Genomic DNA, 24,911 nt, shown 5'->3' on the forward strand with positions numbered 1-24,911 from the left:
CATGGAGACCCTCATGTACTGCGGCAAGTCTGGAACTTACACACTTTTTCTTTTTCAAAGGAGCAGTGTGTAGGATTTAGTAGCATCCCCCGGTGTGGATACAGATTGTAGCCAGCTGAAACTTCTCCCGTGTGCTAAGCGTGAACTCCTGGTTAGTATTCCTTCAGTGTTCATTGTTCAGGAGGTAGGCTATTTACTGGGAGCTGAATTATCCACAGTGGTCTCTTCCTTTCCAAAAAAAAAAAAACAGACCAGGTGATTAAAACCAGTAAAAACACTGAATAAAGCAGTTTCACATCACAAATCAGGGTTTCTCCAATGCTGTTTTCTTAATTGTAGGTGGCTGTGTGCTTACCTGGTTTCTCTTATAACTTAAGATCCAGATGTTCAGGAGGTTTTTACCAGGAGCCGAATTATCTGCAGAGGTCTCTTTCTCTCCAAGACAAACAGACCCCTCCATTTTAACCAGTAAAATCACTGAATAAAGCAGTTTCACCTTAAAAATCAATGTTTTTCCATTGCTGTTCAGCTCGTCGCGGAGAGTGATGCTAACTATGGTGGCTGACATGAAAACACAAATGGCCCTCTCTGGACCCAGTGTTTGGTTTGTCTGTTCTGGATCACTGAAAAATGGTGGTTTAAACCATTTAAACTTTAATCAATATCTTTGATGTTAATACTGAATCAAATAATTATAATAGAAAGGAGGGAAGAAGACTCTAAATGAATGCTAATGTAGCTCAGTGTGAGGATGTTTAAGTAGTCCGTTTTCCCCCAGGATGCCGTATCAAACTTTATAAACCTATTGGATTCTCCTTTATGTGTATCAGTCTGCTAGTTTTGATGACTGATTAAATTATTAATCTATCAATTTATTTGTCACATGAAATCTAACAAGGTATACCTCAAGTGAAATGCAATCCCATCCGCTCCTTCAATTTCAAGCTTCCAGTTTAGTCCCTTTTAGCCTCCTTTACTGCTCTTCTTATATGGTAGGCTGCTGCTGTGGTCTGTTAACTTTCCCATATTGCTCTATATTTTGAAATAAACCGTAAGAAATCTCAATTTGAGTTCTGAAAAAACATCCCATGGACACTAATCTCAGATTATAAGATTAATAACTGATGCTGTTAAAGTCAATATGTAAGTTAATAGTTTCTGAGACTCTCTGGAAATTAAGATACAGTCACTGATTGCATGTGGCCTCATTATTCAATGCTGTAATCAAATTACAATTTAATTTTGTCTCTAACTATTCTATTCAACAGCATGCTCCTGTGTTAGTATATCAGCTTTGGCTTTAAATGCATCGACACCAACAACATTTTTTAAATCGTAATGGCCACACACACACACACACACACACACACACACACACACACACACACATATATATATAGACACAAAGTCTCTGTTGTTCAGGCCTCAGTAAGCATGCTAATCTGTTGGCTACATTAAACATGAACAGAACAAAATTTAAACCGTAAACATGTTCCTTCAAAGCCTTGTTTCAGTCCAGCGGAGTTAAAGAGTTAAAGCCACAGTTTGTTTAATGTGTGATGTCACATCTGCAAAGCAACTTTTTGGAAGAGCAAACACGATGAACCTTTGCTTTTCCAAGTACTGCGTGTGTATGTTTGCTTCTGTCTCGACATGCCAATTTGGCAGCCAGTCAATGACTTTATGAGCAAAAATACACAAAGACAAACGTTTGTCGATGTAATGTTCCCGGATTAAGCCCAGGGGATGAGGGGAGGAACAATAAAATCAGACTGTGGAAAAGACAATCAAGAGGGAAGGATTTTATTAACAGTAAAGAAATAAAATGTTTCAAACCAAAATCTTAAAAGGCAAGAACTGAAAACTAATTTCTCACAAAATGAGAACGCTGCACTGATATGTAAACAAGTTGAATTAAATCAAACTAATCAAGCTGACTGTTAAATCAGAACACAGCACTCCAAAACACACTCCTCCTGGAAGAGAGTAAAGTGTACCGATCCTGGTACACCAACAGAGAGGTTTCACAACCAAACACACACAGCCTGCAAGCTGCCAACTGACCCACTGGCACCTACTAGTCTCCTCTCCAGTCCTTTTAACTGGCCGTCCCTGATGAGCAGATTAAGCACAGGTGTACTCATCCACTCTCTGCGTGGTGAGGATGAGGAGAGGGCAGCACCTGGAGAGACACACCAGAGAGAGCAGAACAGAACACCAAACACAACTCTGCGACACGTAACAACCCAGCTCAGACAGAAACAGACTATAAATACTATAATTACTATTACTGATAATGAATCAACGCTGCCATAAGGGTACAAATACACAATTCATTTTCAGATTAAGGACAGAAAACTGAAGGAATACTTCATGCTCATGCTCATGTGTGGTCTATTATTATGTGAAGCTGTTATTATTCAAGTCAAAGAGAGGGCACACTCTGGGGAAGAGCTCTGAAACCACTGAACTGTAAAAATACACTCTTCATCAATTCTCCATGAAGTTATATAAGCTTTACCAGTTGTCTTCTGTTAACTTTTATTGTGTTTCTGCTGTACTTAGTGCTCATATTGATCACTGATTGTGCATAGATTCACTGGGGTGACTGAGTGCTCTGAGACCAGAGTAATGACTGCAGATTTTATTTGTAGAATTAATGCACTTGGTGTGTGTGTGTGTGTGTGTGTGTGTGTAAGACATCAAACTAACATAGTCTGTATGAGTGCTCAGTGAGCATAGGTGTAGATTTTGCAGGGGATGCAGGGGACATGTCCCCCTAAATATTTAGAACATGTGCATTTGTTACCCCCCATAAAAACATTATAGTAGCAAAGGAATTTTGTTTTTACAAACTTAAAGACATTTCCATCATACATTTGCGAATAAAAATTCCCCAATGCAGGAAATGTGTTTGACACTCAAAATATCCCGTCAGAGGACCCCCAGAGCCTTCATATGTGTCTCCTCCAGTGTTAAAATGAAACTTACGCCCTTAACAGTGAGCCAGCATGATTAATCAGGACCTAAAACTAAAGCAGCTCAATGGAATTAAGCCATCATCCACTGTATTATTTAAACCTCTGTATTTTGTGCTGTGACGTAAATGTTCTCTGTGAAAAGGTCTTTTTTTCCCTGTTGGATTGTAACAATGCTGGCTGACAGTATTTTCACTACACTAAAGAGCAAATGTCTGAATCGACAACTATTGTCCCCGCAAGCACCAACTATCTAATCATCCAGTGATTTTAAATTTCCGTCCACGGACAGACATATGTTATTTGTTTATTTTAAGAAAATCAGCATGAAATAATTTTCTCTACCATGGGCCATTTTTTCTTAAACATGGGTGTAGAGTTGCAAGGGGGGGTGAGAAGGTTTATCATATAATTTGTTTTGTTTGCAGTGATTTGTGTGCTTCTATGTATCGTTTGTTGTTTCCATTGAGTACAACTTTGGAAATAAATGTTTTCAGTGATGCTTTTAAGTGCTGTCCTCTGGGATTTCTGTGTCATGATACTCCTTTGTGTCATTGCACTTTTAAATTCCCAATAAAAATCAAATCAAATCAAGTAGGAAAAAAACTCAGACTGTTCGCAGTAGTAGTCGTTTTAATTCAATTCATTTTCTAAATGAAAACAACGGGTACCTTTTGAGAGGTGTCATAGTTGCACATCATCACATTTATGTATCACAAAATATCGTGCCATCATTAAGTGTTACACTCCTAAGTTCTTCAACAAACTTTATTCAACATTAAGATACACTGAATAAGAAAAACAGCTGATACAGACAGATAAAATCATGTTAGGAAACTAACTTAGAAAAAGCAACTCAACAAAAAAAAAAAAATACAGAGACAAAAAGATGAAAATGCTAATACCTGGCAGGCTGCGACTCCGAAGCACTGACATCAAAGTGGACAGGGAGACACAGAATATTCATCATCTCACAGAACAGCTGAACAGATTCAGTGAAACAAACTCCTTCAGCTGCTTTTCAAACTGTGATTACTGAGATTCAAACGTAGGCCACATACAAGGTTCTCTACATGAGTTCTGGTGAAAGCAGGACCAAATGATGAACTGCGTGTATAATTCACCTCACAAAAATATCCCTTTTTAATGTTTGTGCCTCCGATGTTCTTCACATTTTTTCTGTTTCACAAAAGTAAAGGAAACAAATGAATAAGAAAAACTATTAATTTGAGATATTGTCATGTTGCCAAACAGGTGTCTTGTGTTGAGAAATAATATTCAGCGCGGTACAGTAAAATCTCACAATTAGTTTATGTACAAATGTTCATGTTCATGTTGCATGTTCAACTAACTTGGCCTGTTGACATTTGGTTTGTCTTTGCAAATTCATGTCTGTGCTCACAGGATACAAGCATCATAAAACATAAAAGCACAATTAATAAACATTTCCACACAGTATTGTTCTTTTTGTAAAACCACCTAAAAAATGTGAGCTTTTTCACCTTAGCTCAGAATCATTTTTAATGTAAACACTTCAATTCAGTGACATTTGCAAAAGCTTCTGCTGGAAACTAAACATTTTTTGGTGCAGAAAGCACATTTACATGTCTCATGTTAATTTATGGCTTTTCAGTATCAAGGGCGTCTGTAACAAGTAACATAAATCTGTAATCCAGCAATATAACACAAGTTTGTGTGCCACAAAATTGTGGAGATGAGTGAAAAAGTAAGCAATGCCAGTGTAATCATTTAAGGCTGGATTTTCTACATAAACATGTTGTAAAAACTACAACGCTGTAGAGCAATCATTCACAGTTTTAAACAAACATGCAAAGAATGAAGTGAAACAGAATAAGGACGTTACTCCATCAAACACATAATTACTGTAACACATTGGCTAAAAGTAATATAAATTACGACATTTACACATTAAATCAACAGTTTCTAAGTGCTACATGTGTTTAATGACCCTGTTTGTTGAGTAAAAATAAAAATGCTGTACAGAATCTTGGCAAATATTTCTAACAAGAAGGACATGATCCCAGTTAGGAAATAAAGAATACTGCATAGCTACAATGCAGAGGAAACTCCGCAGTAGATTATGATTCATGGAATTAAAAGAGAAGCTTGATGTCTAAAGAGCAAGTTTAACATTTTGATATATGAAAGAGCCCAGGCAGGTAAAACCTCGAACTTACAAACAGACCAGATTTTATCCAAAAATAGATTTTAAAGGCTTCATAAAAGGTTCATGCATATTTTATAAATGACTATGAAATTGTGTTGTCAGATGCTTTGATGCATGCTTTGTATTAAACCATTAACTGTAAATTTTCACTGAACTTTGATCATAAAAATGTATAAAATGCTTCATCTAGACAAACATTTTTGCCATCTGAGGGTGAAAATCAGCTGCAACCCTCATTCTAAATTTTTACTCATAGTAATCATTTCATATTTGTCCTGGACGTTGTTCTCCTCCTGTTTTTCAGGCTCTTGCTGGTGCAACTCAATGAAGAGGAAGTAAATGCCGGCTCCAACTGCTCCACCCACCATGGGCCCCGCCACAGGAATCCACCACCAGCAACCTCCAGCTCTGCAGAGAGGACCCAAACACATTAATAACTATGACAAAATACAATTTAACAGTGTATTTCCTGTCATTTACACTTTATCCTGCATGAACTAAACCTTTAAAGTCTTACACCTTTGCCATAGGGCTAACCTGAGTACCATTTTGGGGGCTTCGAAGATTCAGTGGTAATAACATGAAGCTTTGATGAGAAGCAACAGTAACTTTTTTTTAGTTATAATTGACTGTGAACACCGCGGGCTGTGCCTAATCACTAGACGCAAATCAAGTGTTTCAGTACAGTTGACAGCCATGAATAACCATACGCAATTCGTTTTACCTGCCTCATCAGACTGCCTATTTATTGCTTGGAGTAAGGGTTGCTGACTGCATTGAGAACACTGGCCTCATTTGTGTTGCCACTTCCTTTCAATTTCGAGCCTGAGGTTCAAATGAGTAGTTTGACATTTTGTGAAATATGCTTTTTCGGTTTCTTGCAGCAAGTTAGATGAGAAGATCACTCTCATGTCTGCACATTAAATATATGGCAACAGCTCACCTGTGCATGGGGCCAAAAAGTTCAATTTTCCAGATAGAAAATGGCACAGATCCTCTGCATCCATGGGCGTACTGAATAAGCACACTAGTGCAAACCAAGCGCTGGACTGGAAAGATAGATCCAGAAGTAACCATATTTGGGTGAGAGGCTGGCGCTGTGGAGGATCTGACTGAGAAGCCGAGGACACTATCAGCAGACAGCCTGTCACTCAAAGCAGCCCTTAATTATGCGTAACTTTAGGCCTTAATAACATGTTAATGGGTGAGTCTTATAAAAATTCACCCCTCTACAGTTGTCATGAATGTTGAGATTAGCTATAGAAACTATAACCATTTTTTGTACCAGGCTATAAACATGTTTATTTCTGCTACAAAGCTGTACATTTTAACTTGGGTGTCAATGGGGATCGACTAGCTGCTGGTGCCAGCCTCAAGAGGCCATTCGAGGAACTGCCGTTTTTGGCACTTCTGTGTTAGCTTCAGTTTTCATTCCTGGAGGTTGCCGCTGGACCCCAGCACTGTTCCCATAGATGTATAATAATAATACATACATACCAAATGCCAAGATGTCGCCTATGGCATATGCATAATGTTTTCTAGCCCCTGATTCTGATTCGCCCATGAGGTCCCACTCAGCTATTAGACTTTACGTCAGGGGTTTTCAAATTGCTTTTCTTGGCTCGAAGAAAGTTTTACAAATATAAAACAACATGGATTAAAAATGTACATTAGAAAAAGTCATAATTGACCTTGCTTGAAGTTCGAGGTGTCCTGTCAACAGTTTTACCATCATCTCGTTTACAGTGGTGGTCTATGAGGAAAATGTTTTGTACAGCCGCAGGGGACCTTTTTTGCTGCAATACCACAAGTGTCCACTGGGAAAAATTGAAGGCAGAGCTGAGCTGCTTTCCTGGGTGCTTGGGTGGACTACTTTTTGGCTCATCGCAGTAACTTCCTGGATTCTGCGCTGGAGTCACTGGTTTTTGTGGTAAGCTAACCTAAGCTAAGCTAACAGGCTGCTGTCCTTAGCTTAATATTTGCCGTATGATATGAAATATTCACACTCTGATCATACTCTCAGCAAGAACTGTTTTCTAGATGTCAGACTATACTTTTAATTACTTTGAATGGCAGACTTTGGCTGAAATGAGGCATCTGTGTTGTTTTTTTAGACACTTGAGCTGACACATTTCATTAAGCACAAAATCAAATTCAAAGATTTCACAAAAAAATTCTGATCATTATTTCGACTTGGGTGTAAAACTTATAATTATGGTTTCTGAGATATGACATAATGACAGACACAAGTTGCATTATTTAAAGGATAGGATCCAGTTTGACTTTAGACACTAAATCTTAGGCTATCTTGACCTCTGCGTGACTTGACCATTCCTTTATTAGTCTGTCCCAGAAATACTGCTGTTTTTCTGTTTTAACTGAAATAAATTACACACTGCCTCTTTGATCTGAATGTTTACGTTAGTATCATTCCACCAGAGGTGAGTTATACGCAGTTATCCCAGATTACAGTAAAGTCTTAAGGAGCTCTGTGTGTTAGATCTACTGCACGTGTCCTCATTCTCATTCTGGCTGACCTCAGATGGAGCCGGAGGAAGATTAGAGTCCTGCTGGTCAATGTGGCTGTTATGAGCCTTTACTGCAGGTGAAAGGGCTTCACTTAAGAGCACTGATGAATAGGCCTGGAGGTAAACAAGTGTCTGCGTGGGGTCATCTTTTCCTTTTGTATGCATTCAGAAAGTAGACTAGAGAAGGGAAGCGGCTGGATTACAGACTTTAATCTATGGCTACAGCTAAGATGATCAGGCCAGGAGACAGTGGGTCACATTGACGCCATGTGGACCAAGTGGGGCCAAATGTTTCTCCCTATGCATTTGACTGCATGTGAACCTGCTGTATATATATATGGCAAATGTAAAAGATTATGTCAGATTTAGCACATACTTTATGCATGACATGAACATGATACTACCAAGGGCTTATATGTGCATTAGAGCAATCTTGCTTTATATGTATAAATTTATACGAGCCATCTGGTGATCGTTACATCTGCAACATGGAGACCGAGAGAAACAGTATCTGTTCCAAAGCAAGCCTTCAGACTGCTTTCAGCTCTTATTTATGTTATGATGTTAAGTCAAGAAAAGTAAATCAAGAACTACTTTTTTAAAACACCCAGCTGTATTAAACAGCATTTTCACTCAGGTCAGCCTTAATGTTGCTTTTTAAAATATACTATATATCATATTTATCAAGCAGTATTTTGTTGTTAGTTTGACAGCCACAAAATCCCCTCCTCTTAAGGCCCAGACACACCAAACCAACATCAGAGATTTAGTGGTGACGAAGGCTGACTGTTGAATCATCTCATGTTGCCTGCGTCTTGGCCAAAATGTTGCACTTGAACACACCGCAAAGACTACAGCCAGTGGCCGACTAGCACGTACAGTCTCTGCCTGCATGAAAGAAAATAATTCTCCATACTAGCAGGTAGCGGTAGGCTGTATTCGTCATTCAAAAAGGGAAACCGGAAGACCTACAGGACTGATTCAAGATGCTAATAAGTTAGCCAGTTAGCATATTAACAACACAACCCAATGCTGAAAGAGTAAGTAAGCAAACCCTTACATAATAATTTATGCTGAAGTGCTCAGTGGCCAAAATCATAATCTTGCCTAGTATAAAAAAAATGTTTTGATCTCACGTCCTCTTGACTTTAGCTGTTTGTTTGCTTTCCTCACTTCAGTTTCTCTTCACGTGGACTGAGCTTTTGCCAGTCATAGTGATTTTCCCCATCAATGCCAATTCAACATGCTGAACTGGCCAAAGAAAAAAGCCAGCAAAGGCCGTTTAGTGCCAACAGTACGGGACACACTGCAAAAACTAGGGCAGCAGACACTGACCAATGGCTGACTGTTGGCTTGGTGTGTCAGGGCCCTTAATGCACGTCAGCAGTGTCACGGACAGTTTAATGGACAGGGGTTTAAAAAAAAAAAAAAAAAAAAGACCTAAAGGACAGGGCAGGACCAATGATCAATAACACCCTGAGGGCAAAGACAGTCAAAATAGAGACATGCAACATGTGAGTGTATGAAACGATTTGTATTTTCTTGTTTAAATGGTCAATAATGGCAGTGAAGGCTTTAGAGAGCCAGCATCAAGCTAAAAAGGTTGCAATTTCTGAGGCTGTACGTCTGTTAAAGCCCCAGTATAGAGTTTTGAGAGGCAAAAGAGAACGTCTTTTAGCATGTCAAAGACATTCTGGCAAACTCTTCGTCATCACAGCAAAAAACAGGACATTGTTGTCAGCAAGCACGGCACTGAAGTTGGAGAAAAGCGAGGGAAACACTTTGACCTGGGAGGATCAAGGAGCTCAAAGCCTACAGTATCTCACTGGCAGAGTTTGTTGGTTAGTTAGAAAGCTCCCCTGTGGAAAGGTGCCAGGGGTGGATGGATGAGATCAACCCCTGAGATGCCAGCAGCTTTGGATGTTTAAGGGTGCAACTGTGCAACATGCCTCATCAGTATCACAGAGATTTTGGAAAAGAGCCTCAGACCTGGCACAAAAGTCAGACCGACTGACCGAGTCACCAACAAACCAACATTGTCATCCTCAAGGCCCGGAAAAGGTGACCAGAGGAATGCGTTCCAACTTTCCAAGGGATTACACTACTTTGTCTCGGCGATAATTAAAGCTTGAATCAAGATACTGGAAAGAAGACTTGACAAAGAACTTATTATGTCCACGTCACAGAACGGTGGACCGACATTTCAGCTTTGCACAGACATTCGAGAGGTCATTCAACAGTGCTTATCCTGCCTATACGTGTATGTTTATAGATTTTGGACATGTTCCAGGAAGTATCCTGCAGGAGCACATATACAAAGTCTGCTGTTGTCATGTGCCATTTAGTTTGTATACATGTAGCATGACAGCTTTGTTTGCTTTCTTGACAAAGTCCAAAGTGAAAGTGAGACAGGGATGCATCTTGTCCCCTGTCCCGTGTGCAACACACATGCAGTTTCTGAAATGAACAACACGGTGACATTACGGTGGCACCTTCAGTGTGATGTTGTTGCTTTTTGTTCTATTAAATTGTGGCCACACTTTGCAGTGGTTGAACTGATTGGGTGTATGTAGTTGTCTCTTAACAAAATATGACACTATATATACATAAACTAAATACTTTGGTCTAGTTAGATGAATATAAATCAGTGAGCATGTGCACTAAAGTGAGAAGAAAGGGAAGAAAGTCAGTGAGGAACAAGCAATTGTGCCACTTCGATGATGCAGCATTGAATATTTTATATTCATGTGCATGGAATCTCTCCCTGTTCACTAAAATCCCAGAACTCTTTTTCTTGATGCTGAAACACACGAATGGACTTTGAAATATTAATTCAGACAGTAAAGAGGGCAGAGATGGAGCTACAAACGCTGCTCTTCATGCTGAATAGAAAAGAGTTTATTACGTAACACTACTACTACATCTCAGGCACTGGTGGGAGTGAGAGCAGCAGTGAATAATGGACCTCTCTCTCAGGCAGGCGATAAAAATGTCTTCCGTGTTTCTGATAATAATCCCACTTTTAAACTCTCTCTTTCCTATTCGCATTTTGTAAACAGACACCCTTTTGTTTCTTTATCAGTAAAACTACCTGAATACGTCCATCCCCCACCCGGCCACAGCCGTGAAGAACCGTGGGCCGAGGTCTCGTGCCGGGTTGATTGGATAGCCGCAGTTCAGACCCATGGACACTCCGATGGCCAGGATGATCAGGCCGATGCACAGTGGCTCCATGCCCTTTGGAGCACCGATGTTCTTCCTGTCAGTGATGGCCAGGATACACAGGATCAGCGAGGCAGTTGCAATTACCTTGAAAATAAAAGCATCAGGCAATTAGTTGGTTACATTCAGTTACAGACTACAACAATAAATACAGTTTAAATAAAGTGAGCAACCCAAAATTAAGGGAATACAATAACATAATTTACTATTGTTTGGTGTTTTTTATTTTTGTTTACATCCTGAGGTGACCTCTCCCCTCTGTTATTTTGTCTAAGCTTATTATGGGGCTTCCCCTTTCCCCTGGTTTCAGTCTGTAGAAAGCAGCTTTACTATACAGACCCATATGGCTGTATATTTTACATTATAAACATATTATCTAAAATCTAAAGTTGTATAATTTTACAAATTCTAATTTGACTAGTGAGAGGCACACAGTCCATGATCCAAATACCAAATATCACCATTCACTATAACTCTCAAATTCATCAGCAGGTCTCGTCATAACTCTACATAACAGTTGAAAGTGAATTATTAGTGTTTCTGATGGTGTAGTTGCTTTGTTCACATCAGTAAAGCTTTTAAACGTTGGCGTAAATCACAGCTTTATTTAAAGTTTTCATACAACAAACATAATGTTAAGTTTTCATCTAAAACACAGCCACTTAAGAATGTTAATGTACCTCAAATTTATATGATCAAAGGAAAACAAGGTAGTGGATTGGATGTTTAATGTCCTCACAAATACATAAACTACCATGTGCATCTGCCTCGCACACATCCAGAACAGATGGGAGCTATTCTCAGCATCATTGTTCATACATCAGCAAACAACTCACATGTCCATTTATGCTCACAATCATCCATGACTGCACTAAATGCACGCTCACATGCATCTCTGTATGCTCTGTTGGCTTCCAAATACACTGCATCCCGGTGGAAAATCTCACTGACATCAATAATTCGATATATATATATATATATATAGAAAGGGGGCAAAGGCCCTCCATGGTGAATAGCTGATATGAGAAAAACCTCTTTTACTGTCATCCTTTCAGGCAGCTTGTATAAAGTGGTTACAGTATTTTATCATGGTATATTTTCAGGGGACATTACTTATAAATAAAGTCACAAGTTAAGCCTCACCTGATCAACAAACCCATTCAGGACTGAGAGATGTTTTGCAGGATATGATGCAAATATATTGGCTGTGGCGTTTGCACCAGTAACAGCAAATTCTCCATCGGTAAATTCCATTAAAGCATCTGTGAAAAGGAAATACAACAATGATAAGCAACTGTAGTTTTTGTGTTTTGTTTTCAGTAAGTCAAACATTAAAACACTATAATAAAACAGGGACTCCTTGCAGAACCATCTTGTCTCCACTTTATTTTTTTTCATCTTAAACAGGGGCTGCCTTACAGCAGGATTACTATATTACCCAGATAATCTCACTTCAGTTAATGTGTCTGGGTGTCCAGATAAACTAGTGTTCATCTCTGAAATAGTTTTTCACACACATTTACACCCACCATAATACAATGCATAGACAGCACAGGATCCAGCAAAAGCCCCCAGGAACTGTGCCACCACATACACAGGGAACTTCTTCAGTGGAAGCTTCCCCAGGATCACCATGGCCAGAGACACCGCAGGGTTCACATGGGCTCCTGGAACAATGAGACAATAAAGATGAGCAAAAATTAGGAACAATATCAACAAATGGAAGAGACAAAAAGTACCATTAACATTTCAAAAAACGGTGAAAAATGCCAATCACAAGTTTCCAAAGACCTGTCTGATCAACTGCTTAAGCCTTAAAGACATTCAATTTGCTATAAGATAAGATAAAGGATGGCAGCACATTCTCACATTTGAGAAGTTCAGACAGACTGCCACAACACTCATGTTGAAAAACAACCAAATTTGATGCAGCAGAACCAGAGATATCATCTTTTTTATTTAACACATTTATCTTCCTTCTCAAAATCTCACACCTACTTTACCCACAATCCAAATCTACTGCTGACAGTTTGGTGAGAGTCACTCATTCGCTACTTCCTACTCACTAGGGAGCTCAATGTAGAGGTCTATACATATACTTTCCAAAACTATACAGTTCATTTTCTCTGCATCAGTAATTAGGTCATTGCTGTCGCATAATCAAAATGTGCCAAATCAATATCAGCTAGTGGACCGTCGTCATGGGTCCCTGAAGAGATTAAAATAAATTGACAACCCATATTTTTCTAGTGCTCATGTGACACTCTAATGTAATTTCGCTACTCATTCTAAACATTATAGCCCCCCCCTATAGTATTTGCCAATGGCAACTACTGTACAAAGTAAAGTTACGTAATTTAGGTTAAGTAAAAGAAATGTGGCGACAATGTACCTTAAAATAACTCAAAGTTCACTTCACAGGACACAAACACTGGTCTCCTGGGGGAGAGTCCTATGTTTGTTTGACCCATCCACCACCTTGACCTGCCTCATCAGGCAGATTTTCACAGTTTATACTACTTTCTTTACTTCTGTCAGCTCATTGGTCACATGATTGCAGCCCTCCTGATTACGTGGGTTATATGTAAGAACGTACGACAGAGAACATGAGAACAGCCTGCACTACAAATGGCAGACTCATTAAACAGTCGATTATATAGGGAGTAGTGAGTGATTTTGGACACTGCTGTAGTGGACACTGACTGATAGACAAGTGACATCACTTGAGGCAGTTTATCAGATTTCACGCCACTTTTTGTCACATATTTTGCAGTAAAACTCCCCAATATCTTTGAAAAAAAATTGGTCAAGTTCCAATAAAAATGATGATTGATTATAAAAATGGTTGCCAATTATTTTTCTGTCAGTTGACCAGTTGATTAATTCACTAACCATTTCAGTTCTAAATCAAATGTCGAACATCTGGGACCAAGTTGAGAGGGGGGATTTCTCTTACGAGACAAAGTGATCTCAGTGGTTTCAAACACAGGCTGCCTGATCATTAGTGTTTGTGTTCAAACCCTCTGGTGCTCATTCATTCAGAACTTTCAGGATATTTTCAAACAAAGAGCACCGGATTTGTGTGCTGTCAGAGTGTTTTCCTATCTCCTGCATTGTCCTTAAGAGGCGTGTTTGAACACATTCCAGCCAAATGTTACTGGGCTGTGATGACAGTGTGGGGTCATTTATTTAACACTCTGGGATCTTGGCTTTGACCTCGCTGTGGTAACACCACTGGGGGTATCAGCCATGCGCCCATTGTTAATCTCCCCATCCTGTTCACAAACACTGACCACGACAACCAGCCAGACCGGCCTGTCTGAATTGCATCTGACATAATCTGCCTGAATCTGCTTAAGGCACACGTAGACTGCAGGTCATTAGAGTGACCATGATGTGTCACACTTACGGTACACTGTCATTTAAAATCTGAGACTACAAAGTGAAAACAATTGTGTTTTCTTCTCGTATGGGGCCGCCCTGCCAGGGAAGCCTCGTAAGCCAGGCTTGTCACACCTTACCCCCCTCCTCTCCAGAGACCCATGCCCCAGTAAAGCTCATTAGTCCAATACCTATGATCATCTTCAGAGATGTCGTTGGACAGAAGCTTCCCACTGAGCGGTGGACCCTGGGGCTGAATGGCCCAGTCATGCAGCAAAAGCTCTCCATATATTAACCTCCCTGTCCTCAGGCTTTTCTGCTATTCCTCTGAAGCCTTACAACTCCTCTCATTAAACATGTAGCACAAGTAACACTGTGACACTGGTCAGAGCGACCAACAACATCCATCCTAAACCAGATAGAGACGTAAAGCCTGTTTCATTCAGCTTTTTTCCATTTTCTATCAAAGCTAAATTTCCCACTGAATAATTTTAAAACTCAAATATATACTTTTAAAAAAAAAAAATAGAGAAGTTCCACCAAATAATTGGTGAAACTAAAATACATGACACAGGGGAATTTGTCACCTCCCTTAACTGTTAAGTGAGGAATACAAAGTCTGTATGGCACTGACTTTTTTAAGATTTTAAAGGAATAGTTCCTTTTTTTTGTGAATAAGGTTATTTGCTTTCTTGCAGAGAGTCAAACGAGCGGATTGATATCACTCACTTGCCTTATAACAGACAAAATTGTCAACTTGTTAAACTCCATTCATCCACTCTAACCAATTTCAGTGGTGGGGGGGGGGCTCGATTTTCCCTGACCAATCACTAGAGACCAGTGTATCTGCCAGTATCTAACGTCATTTTTAGGTCCATATTGATGCCGTGCCAACATACATACAGGTTTTAGGAGTGGAGCAAAACGAAGTCAAACTCTATGTTGATTTAGACCAGCCTCGTAAACAGCGTCTATGTTATTTATAGCCCTTGTTGTTGTTGTTAATTCTCCTCATTGGTTCTGGCACACTGCTTGACAACAGCTTGACAACAGTGTTAGTCCTGCCTGTGGTGCTGATTGGATCCGTTATTTTTTTAATTTTAACTGAGAAACCGTTGTTTCAAGTCAAGATGACAGATTAATTGGTTGACTTGTAGAAGTGACATGATTCAAAGGTCTGGATTTAGGTGAACCACTCTCATGTCTGTACGGTGAGCATGTAGTTGGATCCAGCAGCTGGTTGGTTTAGAGAGCACAAAGCCTGGAAACACGGAAACAGCTAGCCTGGCTCTGTAACGTATCACAAAAGTGTAAAAATGTTTCTTTGCTGGGATCAGTAACTTCTGGAGTCTCTCCTGGTTGCCTGGCAACTGCTCAGACCAAGAAATAGTCTGACACATAACCCCTGTAACTGTGAATTGTTGTTTTTACACTTCTGCTTTGTATGGATTAAAGAAACAAAACATAAAATATTCAACTAATAGATAGATGGTAGTGGCTGGTAGCCAAGATAAGATGAGCTGTCTGTTGGATGCTGAGAGAATAAGTGTATTTCCTAAAATGTCACACTGTCTAACTCTGTTTTGATGATGATTCTTTGCTTCCCAGCAGTGATGGAAATGACCACACAACAGTCTGTGAAGCCTGCACAACACCACCTCCAACATAATGAATCCCTTGATTGCTGATTAATGGACACTCACAGTTTTGGCTCAGTGAGCCCACGAGAAGCACTGTGACATTTAAGAACCATGCTATCCTATCCCTATCATTGCTGGCAAAAGACAGAGAGCTCCTTTTGCTGTAATCCTAGAGGAATGTACCCGAAAATGTCCCACTTGGACACATTTTAGGCACACTGACAAAGCTCTTACGTTAAAAATCAGCCCATCAGTGACAATAATTACAACATACTCTACAAAAATTGTTGCCTTGTAGACCAGAAAAAGAGTTTACTACGTGTTGCATAATGTCCATTATGCAACACTACAAGTCCACAATAAAGGTTCATACTGGTCTTCTTAGGTCATTACTTTATCTAGATGAGTAGGCGGTGATATCAATCAGTTTGCTCTAAGAGCAAAGAGGCTGTCAGACATCCACGACCAAAGATCGTACCACCACCACCACCACCACCACAGACAAACACAGAGTGACGACCTTTGTTACCAGCCTGAGTTTGTAGCATTTTACAGGCCGAAATATCAAATAATCATGATTTCCCTGTTTTTCTTTTAGTGACATGTCCAGAGATCTGAGAAAACAACGGAGCTGATGAGAAACAGGGCTGCAACTAGTGATTATTTTCATTGTTGGTTAATCTGTTGATCACCTTCTCAATTAATTAGTTGTTTAGTCTATAAAATGTTAGAGCAGTGTTTCCCGAAGCCCAACATGATGTCCTCAAATGTCTTTTTCTGTCAAACACCCAAAGATATTTAATATACTGTCATAGAGGAGTAAAAAAACTGAAAATATTAAGCTGGAATCAGAGAATTTGGACTTTTTTTGTCTTAAAAATGACTCAAATCAGTTAATCGATGACCAAATTAGTTGACGATTAATTTGATATTTGACCAGTAATCATTTATTAAGCGCTGCTCTAATGAGGAACAATCTCTGGGATTAATGTCAACATGCTTGCAGGTAGATCTGCAACAATTAGTCACTCAAACAATTTCCAACTCTTATCTTAATAATCGTATAGTTTTGGGGGTTGTTTTCAAGCAAATTTGCCACGCGTCCATTGGCTCTATCTTCATAATTGTTTGAATGTGTGCTTTGCTCTGTTTCATATCACTGTAAACTCAATATCTCTGGACTTTAGACTGTTAATCAAACAAACAAAAAAAGCAACATAAAAATGTTACCCTGGGCTTTTGAAAAGTGGCATTTTCACCATTTTCTGACATTTTTGTGACAAATAAATTGATTTATCTGTAGAATAATTGATAATGGATGCAGTCATTAGTTTCAAGAGTTGATAAGTGTAAGATTAAGTACTGTAATGAACGTGAGCTGTGTATAAAATGTGGGCCACTTTTACCTGACACGCCCCCTGCCATGTAGACGGCCATCATGACTCCCAGAGTGAAACCAACATGGATGGTCAAAGGCTCCCCGAGAGCCCCTTTACTCAGCACCGTCTGGGCCACTGAACCACATCCAAAGAGCTGGGACACAGACAAGAACAAAAACACAAAGGGTGGAGGTAGAAAGACTCATTGTTTTTAATTATTCCAATTATACCCACCATTAACACTAGCCCTCTTGTCCACCAACAGCCACAGGCAATTTGTCCTACTTGGAGCCCCGAAAAAAAATAATGAACCCCCCATTTATTAGGTAAATGGCAGAAGTAAAAAAAAAAAAAAAAGGTTATGGGAGGAGAGCAATAAAAAGGGCTGTTGTGGAGGCTGCATCTCTCCTCCGAGTTGGCATCACAGGCATTAAAGTGGCCTCAGAGAGGTGACAGGTGGAGCTCAGGGATGACAGGTGGAGGCGAGGACAGTCCTGACACATAAGGACTGAGAAAGCAGGACACTCTCTCAAGGAATCATCAGGGAACAGAAAAACAATGATGTGTACTGCAAAGTGAGATGATCATGTCCTATAATTAAATTCTTTTCATAACCTCATGACTGAGAGACAATGACTTATTACAGCTATAATGATTCACATTTGATGTCACACTGCACTTCTGGAGGAGTCATGAGGAAGGAAAACAGTCGCACATCACTCACATCTTGTTCTGATTGTCAGGAGCAAATTACAGCTGAGCACATCAAAGACAAAGTCTGTTACTCCCAGAATATACTATCTGTTAATAGAGACATATGAGAGACAGCAGTCAGAGTCCCGGGAGACCCAGTTTGACACATTATTAGCATACTAGTTCAAAGCTTAAAGCGGCTGTTTAAGCTGGATGACAGGTGCAGAGGGAGGTACTCACTATCAGGACAAATATCCCCAGAAATTCCGCCAGGAACTCCTTAAAGATGTCCCGCCTCAGGCCAAATCTCTCCTTCATCTTCCTCTTGCTTTCATTTTCCATGTTTTTTTTCCTCCTGCGGCTCCTTGATGTCTTCCTCCGAGCAGAACAAACAGCTAACAACTATGAGGGAGTCTCTGTGTGATTGTCAGTGCAGGTTGCCGCCTCCCACTCGGTGCGCTCGGGCCGTGCAGGCTGACAGGCACGTTAAGCTTTCTTCATCTATTTCCCTTTATAACCACAAGGGGTCTACTTTTATTGGAAATATAGGCTCCAGAGCATTGCACTGACATCCACACCAGATGCTTAGAGAAATGTAGTAGCCTTTATTTTGTTTGCATTCAGACTACTTTTGAAAGTTTTTTTTTAGATATACAAATTACAGTGCATTGGGCTGCACATTGAATTAGGATATTATATGACTTTAAAATGTCTTTATACGTATTTTCTTAAATGAGAGGCTGCTTTAGCAATAAAACCATGAAAGATAAGATAAGATAAGATAAGATAAGATAAGATAAGATAAGATGGATCATATTTTTCCCAAAAGATATTTTAATAGATGCCTAAACTCACAGCCATGAGACTCAGACACACTGATGTCCAAAATGAAATGTGAATAATTTAGAAAGATAGAAAACCAACTCTCAACTGGGACTGGTGGATTGAAAGTCTCAAATGTACCATTTATCACCAACAATTAGGTATGTTAAATTCAAAAGTATAAACGAGCAGCCACTAATCACAAAATATTATTTAGTTTAAAGCTGTGTGAGTAGCAGCTACTGCCCAGTGAAAATATTACATATAAAGGTTATTTATTTATGTATTTATTGTTCATTCGGAGGTTTGACACACAATTTAGGATGCTGATGAAGTTTTAAAAACAATACTTTGACTCCGTGCAAATCTAAAAAAAATGTGAGCAAACTTAAAAAGGTCAATTAAAAGTTTATTTTTTAAAAGTCTGTATATTTCTAGCAGAATGTAACGTGGATAATATCCAGTTTAGAAGATTGAGCCCTTCTAGTTTTCAGTATGCAACTATTATTGTCTTAATTCAGACGATTATTTTAAGCTATTTGACAGTTTTAGCTGTTAATACATTTATCAATTTCAAATTATATGTTTGCGTCATGTTGGCATTTAGAACACTTTAAAAAAGCACTTTTAAAATCACCTTTGGGAAAATAAAAAGCTACCAATTCGCCTGCATGAATCGGCCGGCATGTGTCTGTTTAAAAGTCCCACGAGAATTTTAAAAATAATGATGGTCAAATTTATTGCTAAATGCCAAAACACAAATTCGCCAGAGTGATGTATGAAAAATATAAAGAGAGATTTATATTTTTGACTTTATGTGAGCGAGTGCCAGTTTTCACACGCTTTGTGTCCCTTCAGGGTACATTTCCACCCGTGGAGTGCTGTACATATAATGGACTATTATATGTTGGATTATAAAACTGACCATGTAGCGTGTGTGTGAGAAAATGTGACAGAAAGTAACTGAGCATTACATTAAAGATGACTTCATATCTGCGTGTTTTCCTATAGAATTATAGTTTTAAAAAATGTGGGAAATTAAAAATCTAAAAACCTCCATATTCCTCTATATTCAATTATTTATTTTTGAAACTTGCAGGGGAAACAGCTTCCCAGAGCTCGTTGCATTTTTGTCACTTTTCCTTTTCCCACATCAGAAAGTTTGTAAAGTTTCCTCACTCACCTTTCTCCATGCAGCTCCTGCTGTTTCCTCTCATGAGTCAAATTCCCATTTATCTTGTCACTCTCCTTCCTTGCTGTTACAATTACCTTCCCATTTACCTGATTAATCCGCTCGTTGTAAACACTGTTAAAACTTTGAATAATATGTGAGTGTGACTGTGGAGTGTCCGAGGCCCGGTCCATCCAACAGAGGGAGCTCCATGAATACATTTGAAGTGCAGCGGGCTCTGAAGTTTGTCACACCGGCATGTCTTATCTTCCGTTCACTGGGCTCTGTGAAAAGGTGAGGCGACAGGCTGAGGATGGGATGTTTTCAATGCATTAATCAATGTCACCGTTTGCAGGCACCGTTTCCTCTTTGATGTGAAACAGACACTTGGAGAGTGTTGCCCATGCTGTGAAAAAAGGATGATGTGCTGATGGAGAAACAGCATCCTCTGGGGGTTTGCAAATGATGGGCCTACATCTGTCTCTCCACACTCCTTTGTCCTGTCAAGAGGCGCAGGTTATGAAATCTGAAAATTTAAAGGCCCTGTTGCTGATTGGGGAAATTATCCTGAGCTTGTTTGTAAACTACATCGTCATCCCACTGAGCACAGATACACTTCTCTCCCTCTCTCTTTATCTCTGACCACAGTCTAAAACCACTAATAAACTCCTGGTCTGTTACCTAAGTGTCGTCATGCATGTGTGAGGATATACAGCTGTAGATGTGCTAATACATGTGTGGCTTTGCTTTAATACCTTTAGCTTTCTGAGACGCTCGCAGCTGATTGATGGATGTTTATTGGGAGGTTTAAAGGAGGCGCTGGAAGGAATTATCACCTGCAGGACAAATCTCTGCCAACAACACCCCAGCAAGTAGCAGCAATCCCTCTAGTCCACATTTACATAACATCTTAGAGCGTGGGGAGGTTGTGTTAGGCAAATAAAGGCCACAGGGTGAGAGTGAGCCGAGGAAAGTAGTTTAACACCTTTATGCCACGAAGGAAATGGTTAATGATGATGTAAGAATGTAAGTTTATATATTCAGTGAAGATGCATTTATAGGTATTTGTGGACAAGGGTGCAGTTTTTTTAAAAATTGGGGGGCACACGTGAACCAGGGGGGTTTGAGGGTCCTCTGCCATTAATTTCATGCATTTTAGGGAGTTTTTACGCACCAATTTGTGTATTTTCTGTATCAGTTTATGGTGTAAATGTCTTTAATTTTGCCAAAATAAAAGTTCTCCATGTGCAAATGCATATGTTCTTAATATTGAGGGGAAATCTACACTTATGTTTGTGGAGACTTGTTTTTTATAGGGTCAAAAGTGAAGCTTCTGGAGGTTGCATATCTATGGTTGTGTAACAACTGCTGAAGTTGACTGATGACTGATGATTTTTTTATGAATTCATTCATACCTGTGTCTATAAAGCTTTTAATAAATGGCAGATAAAGCCAGATCTGGCATTGGATTATGAATATTTGCTGATTTTATAGGGATATTTTTAGCATATGATGTTATTTATTTATTTATCTTTGTGTTTCCTGTTGCTAACCTGGGTATAATGTCAATTTGTCAATGTACTTTGTTGTATGTTGTATTTTTTGTGTGGCTGTACTACGGGTGAAGGGCCAAAGACACATTCCCCCCCTTATAGGACAAAAGTTACTCTTGAATTTTAAGGAAGATGGCACTTAAAGTCAGTAGCTCCTAAATGGACCCTTTGGAGATTATAGTCACCACAGGGGCCAAACTCTTAAAAAAAAGTAGTCCAATGCCATTTAAAAGTTGCAGCCTTATCACTGGCTTCAGATAACATTATACCTGTGATCAACATAATGATCAGTTCCACTCTTGATAAGTCATGTCGAAGTGTTTTAATATGTGTTAAACTACAGCAAACCGTCGTGTGTTGGTGAAAGCAGTGGAGACGGAGTGTACCGGGAGTGTGAGGTGGGTGGGGTGGATGTTTCTCCTCCTTAACACGCATGGTTGAGGTCGTTTATGTAAATGCGTGAATTTAATTTTCAAAAGGACGGCCCTTTTCTTTGCCCAATGAAAATGAACCGCGGCTGACACCTGGCTATAAACCCAGGAAGAAACCCAAAGTCCTAATCAGAAATCTGTTGTAAAAAACCCCGAGAGGCGCAGCAGGCACACGAGTGGAGAGAGACGGCCGCGATGACTTCCAGTAAGATCGAGATCCCCGGAGAGGTGAAGAGCGACCCCGCTGCTCTCATGGCATCCCTCCAGCTGATGCCCTCACCGGTGCCCAACCCGGAGATCAAGTACACCAAGGTCTGTTTCTCTACACACTTCTCTCCGACTTCTCTCCGACTCGCTTTGCGCGTAAAACCACTCCGCTTCTGCTCCTAGATCATGTTTGCGTCTTTAGACCAAAACTTTCCCCCAAACTTTTCATGTGTGTCAGCGGCTGGAGCTCGAGTATCAGCCCGTGCAGCTCACTCAGGGCTGGAGCTGATAAACTTCTTCGCGCTAAACTCTCTAACTTTCAGCACAGACCTGATAAAGTGACGATTGAAGGCTTTAAAGTCCCGATGAGTCTCTTCTGCGTCCACGTGCTCAGTGTAGCTCTGGATTTAATAATCAATAACCATAGACAACACTAAAGACTAGATAATAAGACATTTAATACACTATACGGATATCTGTGTGCGTGTTTTCTTGCTCTCCTTTTACTTTATTACAAGAAAAGAAAAAAGTTAAAGTAGTTTTTTAAATCTTCAGATTTTAGTCAGTGGATTTTGATAAAATCTGATAATTGATTTTGGCTTTAATTTCAGCCACTTATAATTGCCACAATATGGGGCGCAATAAAGTATTGATAAGGGTGTGTCATAGTTTAAGCTTGTTTAGGAGAGTGCCTTAAAATTTATACAAGACTGAGTCACGAGGACATTTTTTTTATTACTTTTATTATATATATGTATTTTTTAAAATTTGTTTGGTGTTGCACCTGAAGACACAGACCAACAACCTTTCAGTTTCCTGCATTAGAATCCAATAGATGAAATATATTTTTCAATTAAAGTCGCCTACTAAAGGGATATTAAACAAGTAATTAAAGGGATAGTTATAAAATTTAGAATATTACTACATTTCATTTTTTGCACTATGATTATGATGTTATACCACATTGTGTTTGTGGTGTCCAGCTTCTCCTTAAGTTCTTAAAAAATCTTTGATGGTGAAAAATAATTTTAAGTATTAGTAGCAAAGGTTTGTGTATAGACAAAACAGCCCACATTTTTTATCTGCCTGTTCTTGAAGTCTTTTCCTACAATAACACTACACATACACTTTGGTCACGTCCAAAGATTTGGCAGTAATTTGAGGCATTATCTCGTGGTTATATGACAGCAAGTTGGTTAAGCGAATAAATGGTTTGATTTAAAATACACATAGTCGAAGAATAAATGTGTTATCAGAGCAGGTTTTGGATCGTCCTGCAGTCAGAAATGTGTGGGTGGGAGGAAAGGGGTGCAGAAACAGCTGGAAAAAGGGAGCTTGAGTCATGACAAAAATCAAGTTGCAGATATGACTAAAAAAATGCTTTCACAGAGATTTTGATCAAACATCTGGTGAGGATAAGTCCTGTATTAGAAGGTGAAGTGCTTTGTCACCATAATAAATAAATAGCAGTCATTTTACTATTGCACAACTGAGGCAATAAATAACCAGTGAATCTCATTCTCTTATTTTCTCATTAATGTTTTTGAGCGTTCGTGCTTTGAATGTGAGTCTTGACCCACCGCAAGTCTTGAGCCAGTTACACACATGTTGAAAATAGCCTGTTTGGCAACATCTCTGCAACGTCTTGATAGTTTTGTCTTTTTTTTACGCACACATTGAAACACTTTGAAGTAAATTGAAGTCATTAGTTAAAGATCCTGAGAGATTCTTGTACTGTTTACTGTGATTTTGGGGGGGTTGAGGTCTCATCGTGAGCCATAGCAGCCAGGATGTAGCCTTGCTGCTACTGAGAGCCTCTCTTAGCTGCAGAGCAAGTCTTTGTATGAGATTAAAGGGCACGTCTCACAGAGGTCAGATCCCTGATAGCATGTTGTAAGTTCAGCCAGGGCTGTAATTGTTTAATTTTTATACATACCTCTGTGTTTTAAGTTCAAAGGGCACTCTGCTGCTGTTGCTGTTACCGCACCGTAACGAGGACGGTACGTGTTGTATCGGCTCATGTTGTGTTGTAAGCTTTACATTCCCTCACAGTGCAGAGTGTTAGTTAAAATGCACGGACACAACAGTGTACAGGAGGAAATTTAGGGAGCGACTTGGTGAATTAACCCCCAGGAATTTGGATCATCCAGTCCCTGTTGGTTTGGTGGACATAGGGGGCAGAAGGGCCCTGATTTATGGGAACCCCTGGCGTGGGCTCTCCTCACACCCTGTTCCTGTTCTCCTCCCTGCAAGGGAAACAACCAGCACTGTTCACTGGCCTATGGGGTGTGTGGATGGAGCTGCAAGCTCTCAGACACAGATTCTTTCCTCACATATTGATTTTACACAGATACATTCAAGTTCTCTGCAACATGAAGGCAAAATTAAGCTTTTCCTAGCTTACGTAAAAATAAAAATCTTTTGTTTTGTAATGCAACGATTACATGTGAGCGACCCCAGAGACAGAGATATGGCTGATACAGTATCATTACTTAACAGGTTGGCTTCTATAGCATGAGCATGTGATAAAAAAGAGCTAAATTGCAGTCAGGGTTTGCCCCTTGTCCTTTTCACTGAGTCATGAACTTCTCACCGTCAATGACACGTTGATCCTATCAGTAAAGCTTTCTTCCTTCATGTGTGCATCTATATAAGATTGGAGTTCTGTTATCAATACCCACAAAAGCAGATTTTCTCATGCGCTCTCTGTCTTGTAGC

The 24,911-nt window shown here is 39.6% G+C and overlaps 2 protein-coding genes across 2 annotated transcripts in view; one reads left to right on the top strand and one right to left on the bottom strand.

Annotated features, from left to right (window-relative positions):
• Window positions 1-3,590: 3,590 nt before the first annotated feature.
• aqp9b (aquaporin 9b) lies at window positions 3,591-18,461 on the bottom strand. The gene is made up of 6 exons (XM_050047713.1): window positions 18,250-18,461; window positions 17,344-17,470; window positions 12,446-12,583; window positions 12,060-12,178; window positions 10,786-11,003; window positions 3,591-5,574 (listed from the first exon to the last, which is right to left on the bottom strand). Exons 1-6 carry the CDS (start codon window positions 18,349-18,351, stop codon window positions 5,400-5,402), a joined length of 879 nt encoding a protein of 292 aa, XP_049903670.1. The 5' UTR covers window positions 18,352-18,461; the 3' UTR covers window positions 3,591-5,399.
• A 3,609-nt stretch (window positions 18,462-22,070) lies between these two features.
• The window catches only part of aldh1a2 (aldehyde dehydrogenase 1 family, member A2), a 28,208-nt gene continuing 25,367 nt past the window's right edge, over window positions 22,071-24,911 (top strand). Inside the window, exon 1 of the mRNA XM_050045067.1 lies at window positions 22,071-22,298. Within this exon, the coding sequence (XP_049901024.1) occupies window positions 22,182-22,298 (117 nt within the window). The 5' untranslated portion in view covers window positions 22,071-22,181. The remainder of the gene's footprint in view (window positions 22,299-24,911) is intronic.

This window comes from Epinephelus moara, chromosome 1, assembly GCF_006386435.1.
Source record: "Epinephelus moara isolate mb chromosome 1, YSFRI_EMoa_1.0, whole genome shotgun sequence".
Lineage (NCBI taxonomy): Eukaryota > Metazoa > Chordata > Actinopteri > Perciformes > Serranidae > Epinephelus > Epinephelus moara.

What these genes read in the sequence shown, in the direction of transcription:
- aqp9b (XM_050047713.1), bottom strand. Translation starts at nt 18,351, where the DNA reads ATGGAAAATGAAAGCAAGAGGAAGATGAAGGAGAGATTTGGCCTGAGG. An exon ending in TGAATGGGTTTGTTGATCAG is followed by an intron (nt 11,004 to 12,059) that starts GTGAGGCTTAAC and finishes TTTATTTTCAAG; the next exon opens with GTAATTGCAACTGCCTCGCT. An exon ending in TGGGGGATGGACGTATTCAG is followed by an intron (nt 5,575 to 10,785) that starts GTAGTTTTACTG and finishes TCCTCTCTGCAG; the next exon opens with AGCTGGAGGTTGCTGGTGGT.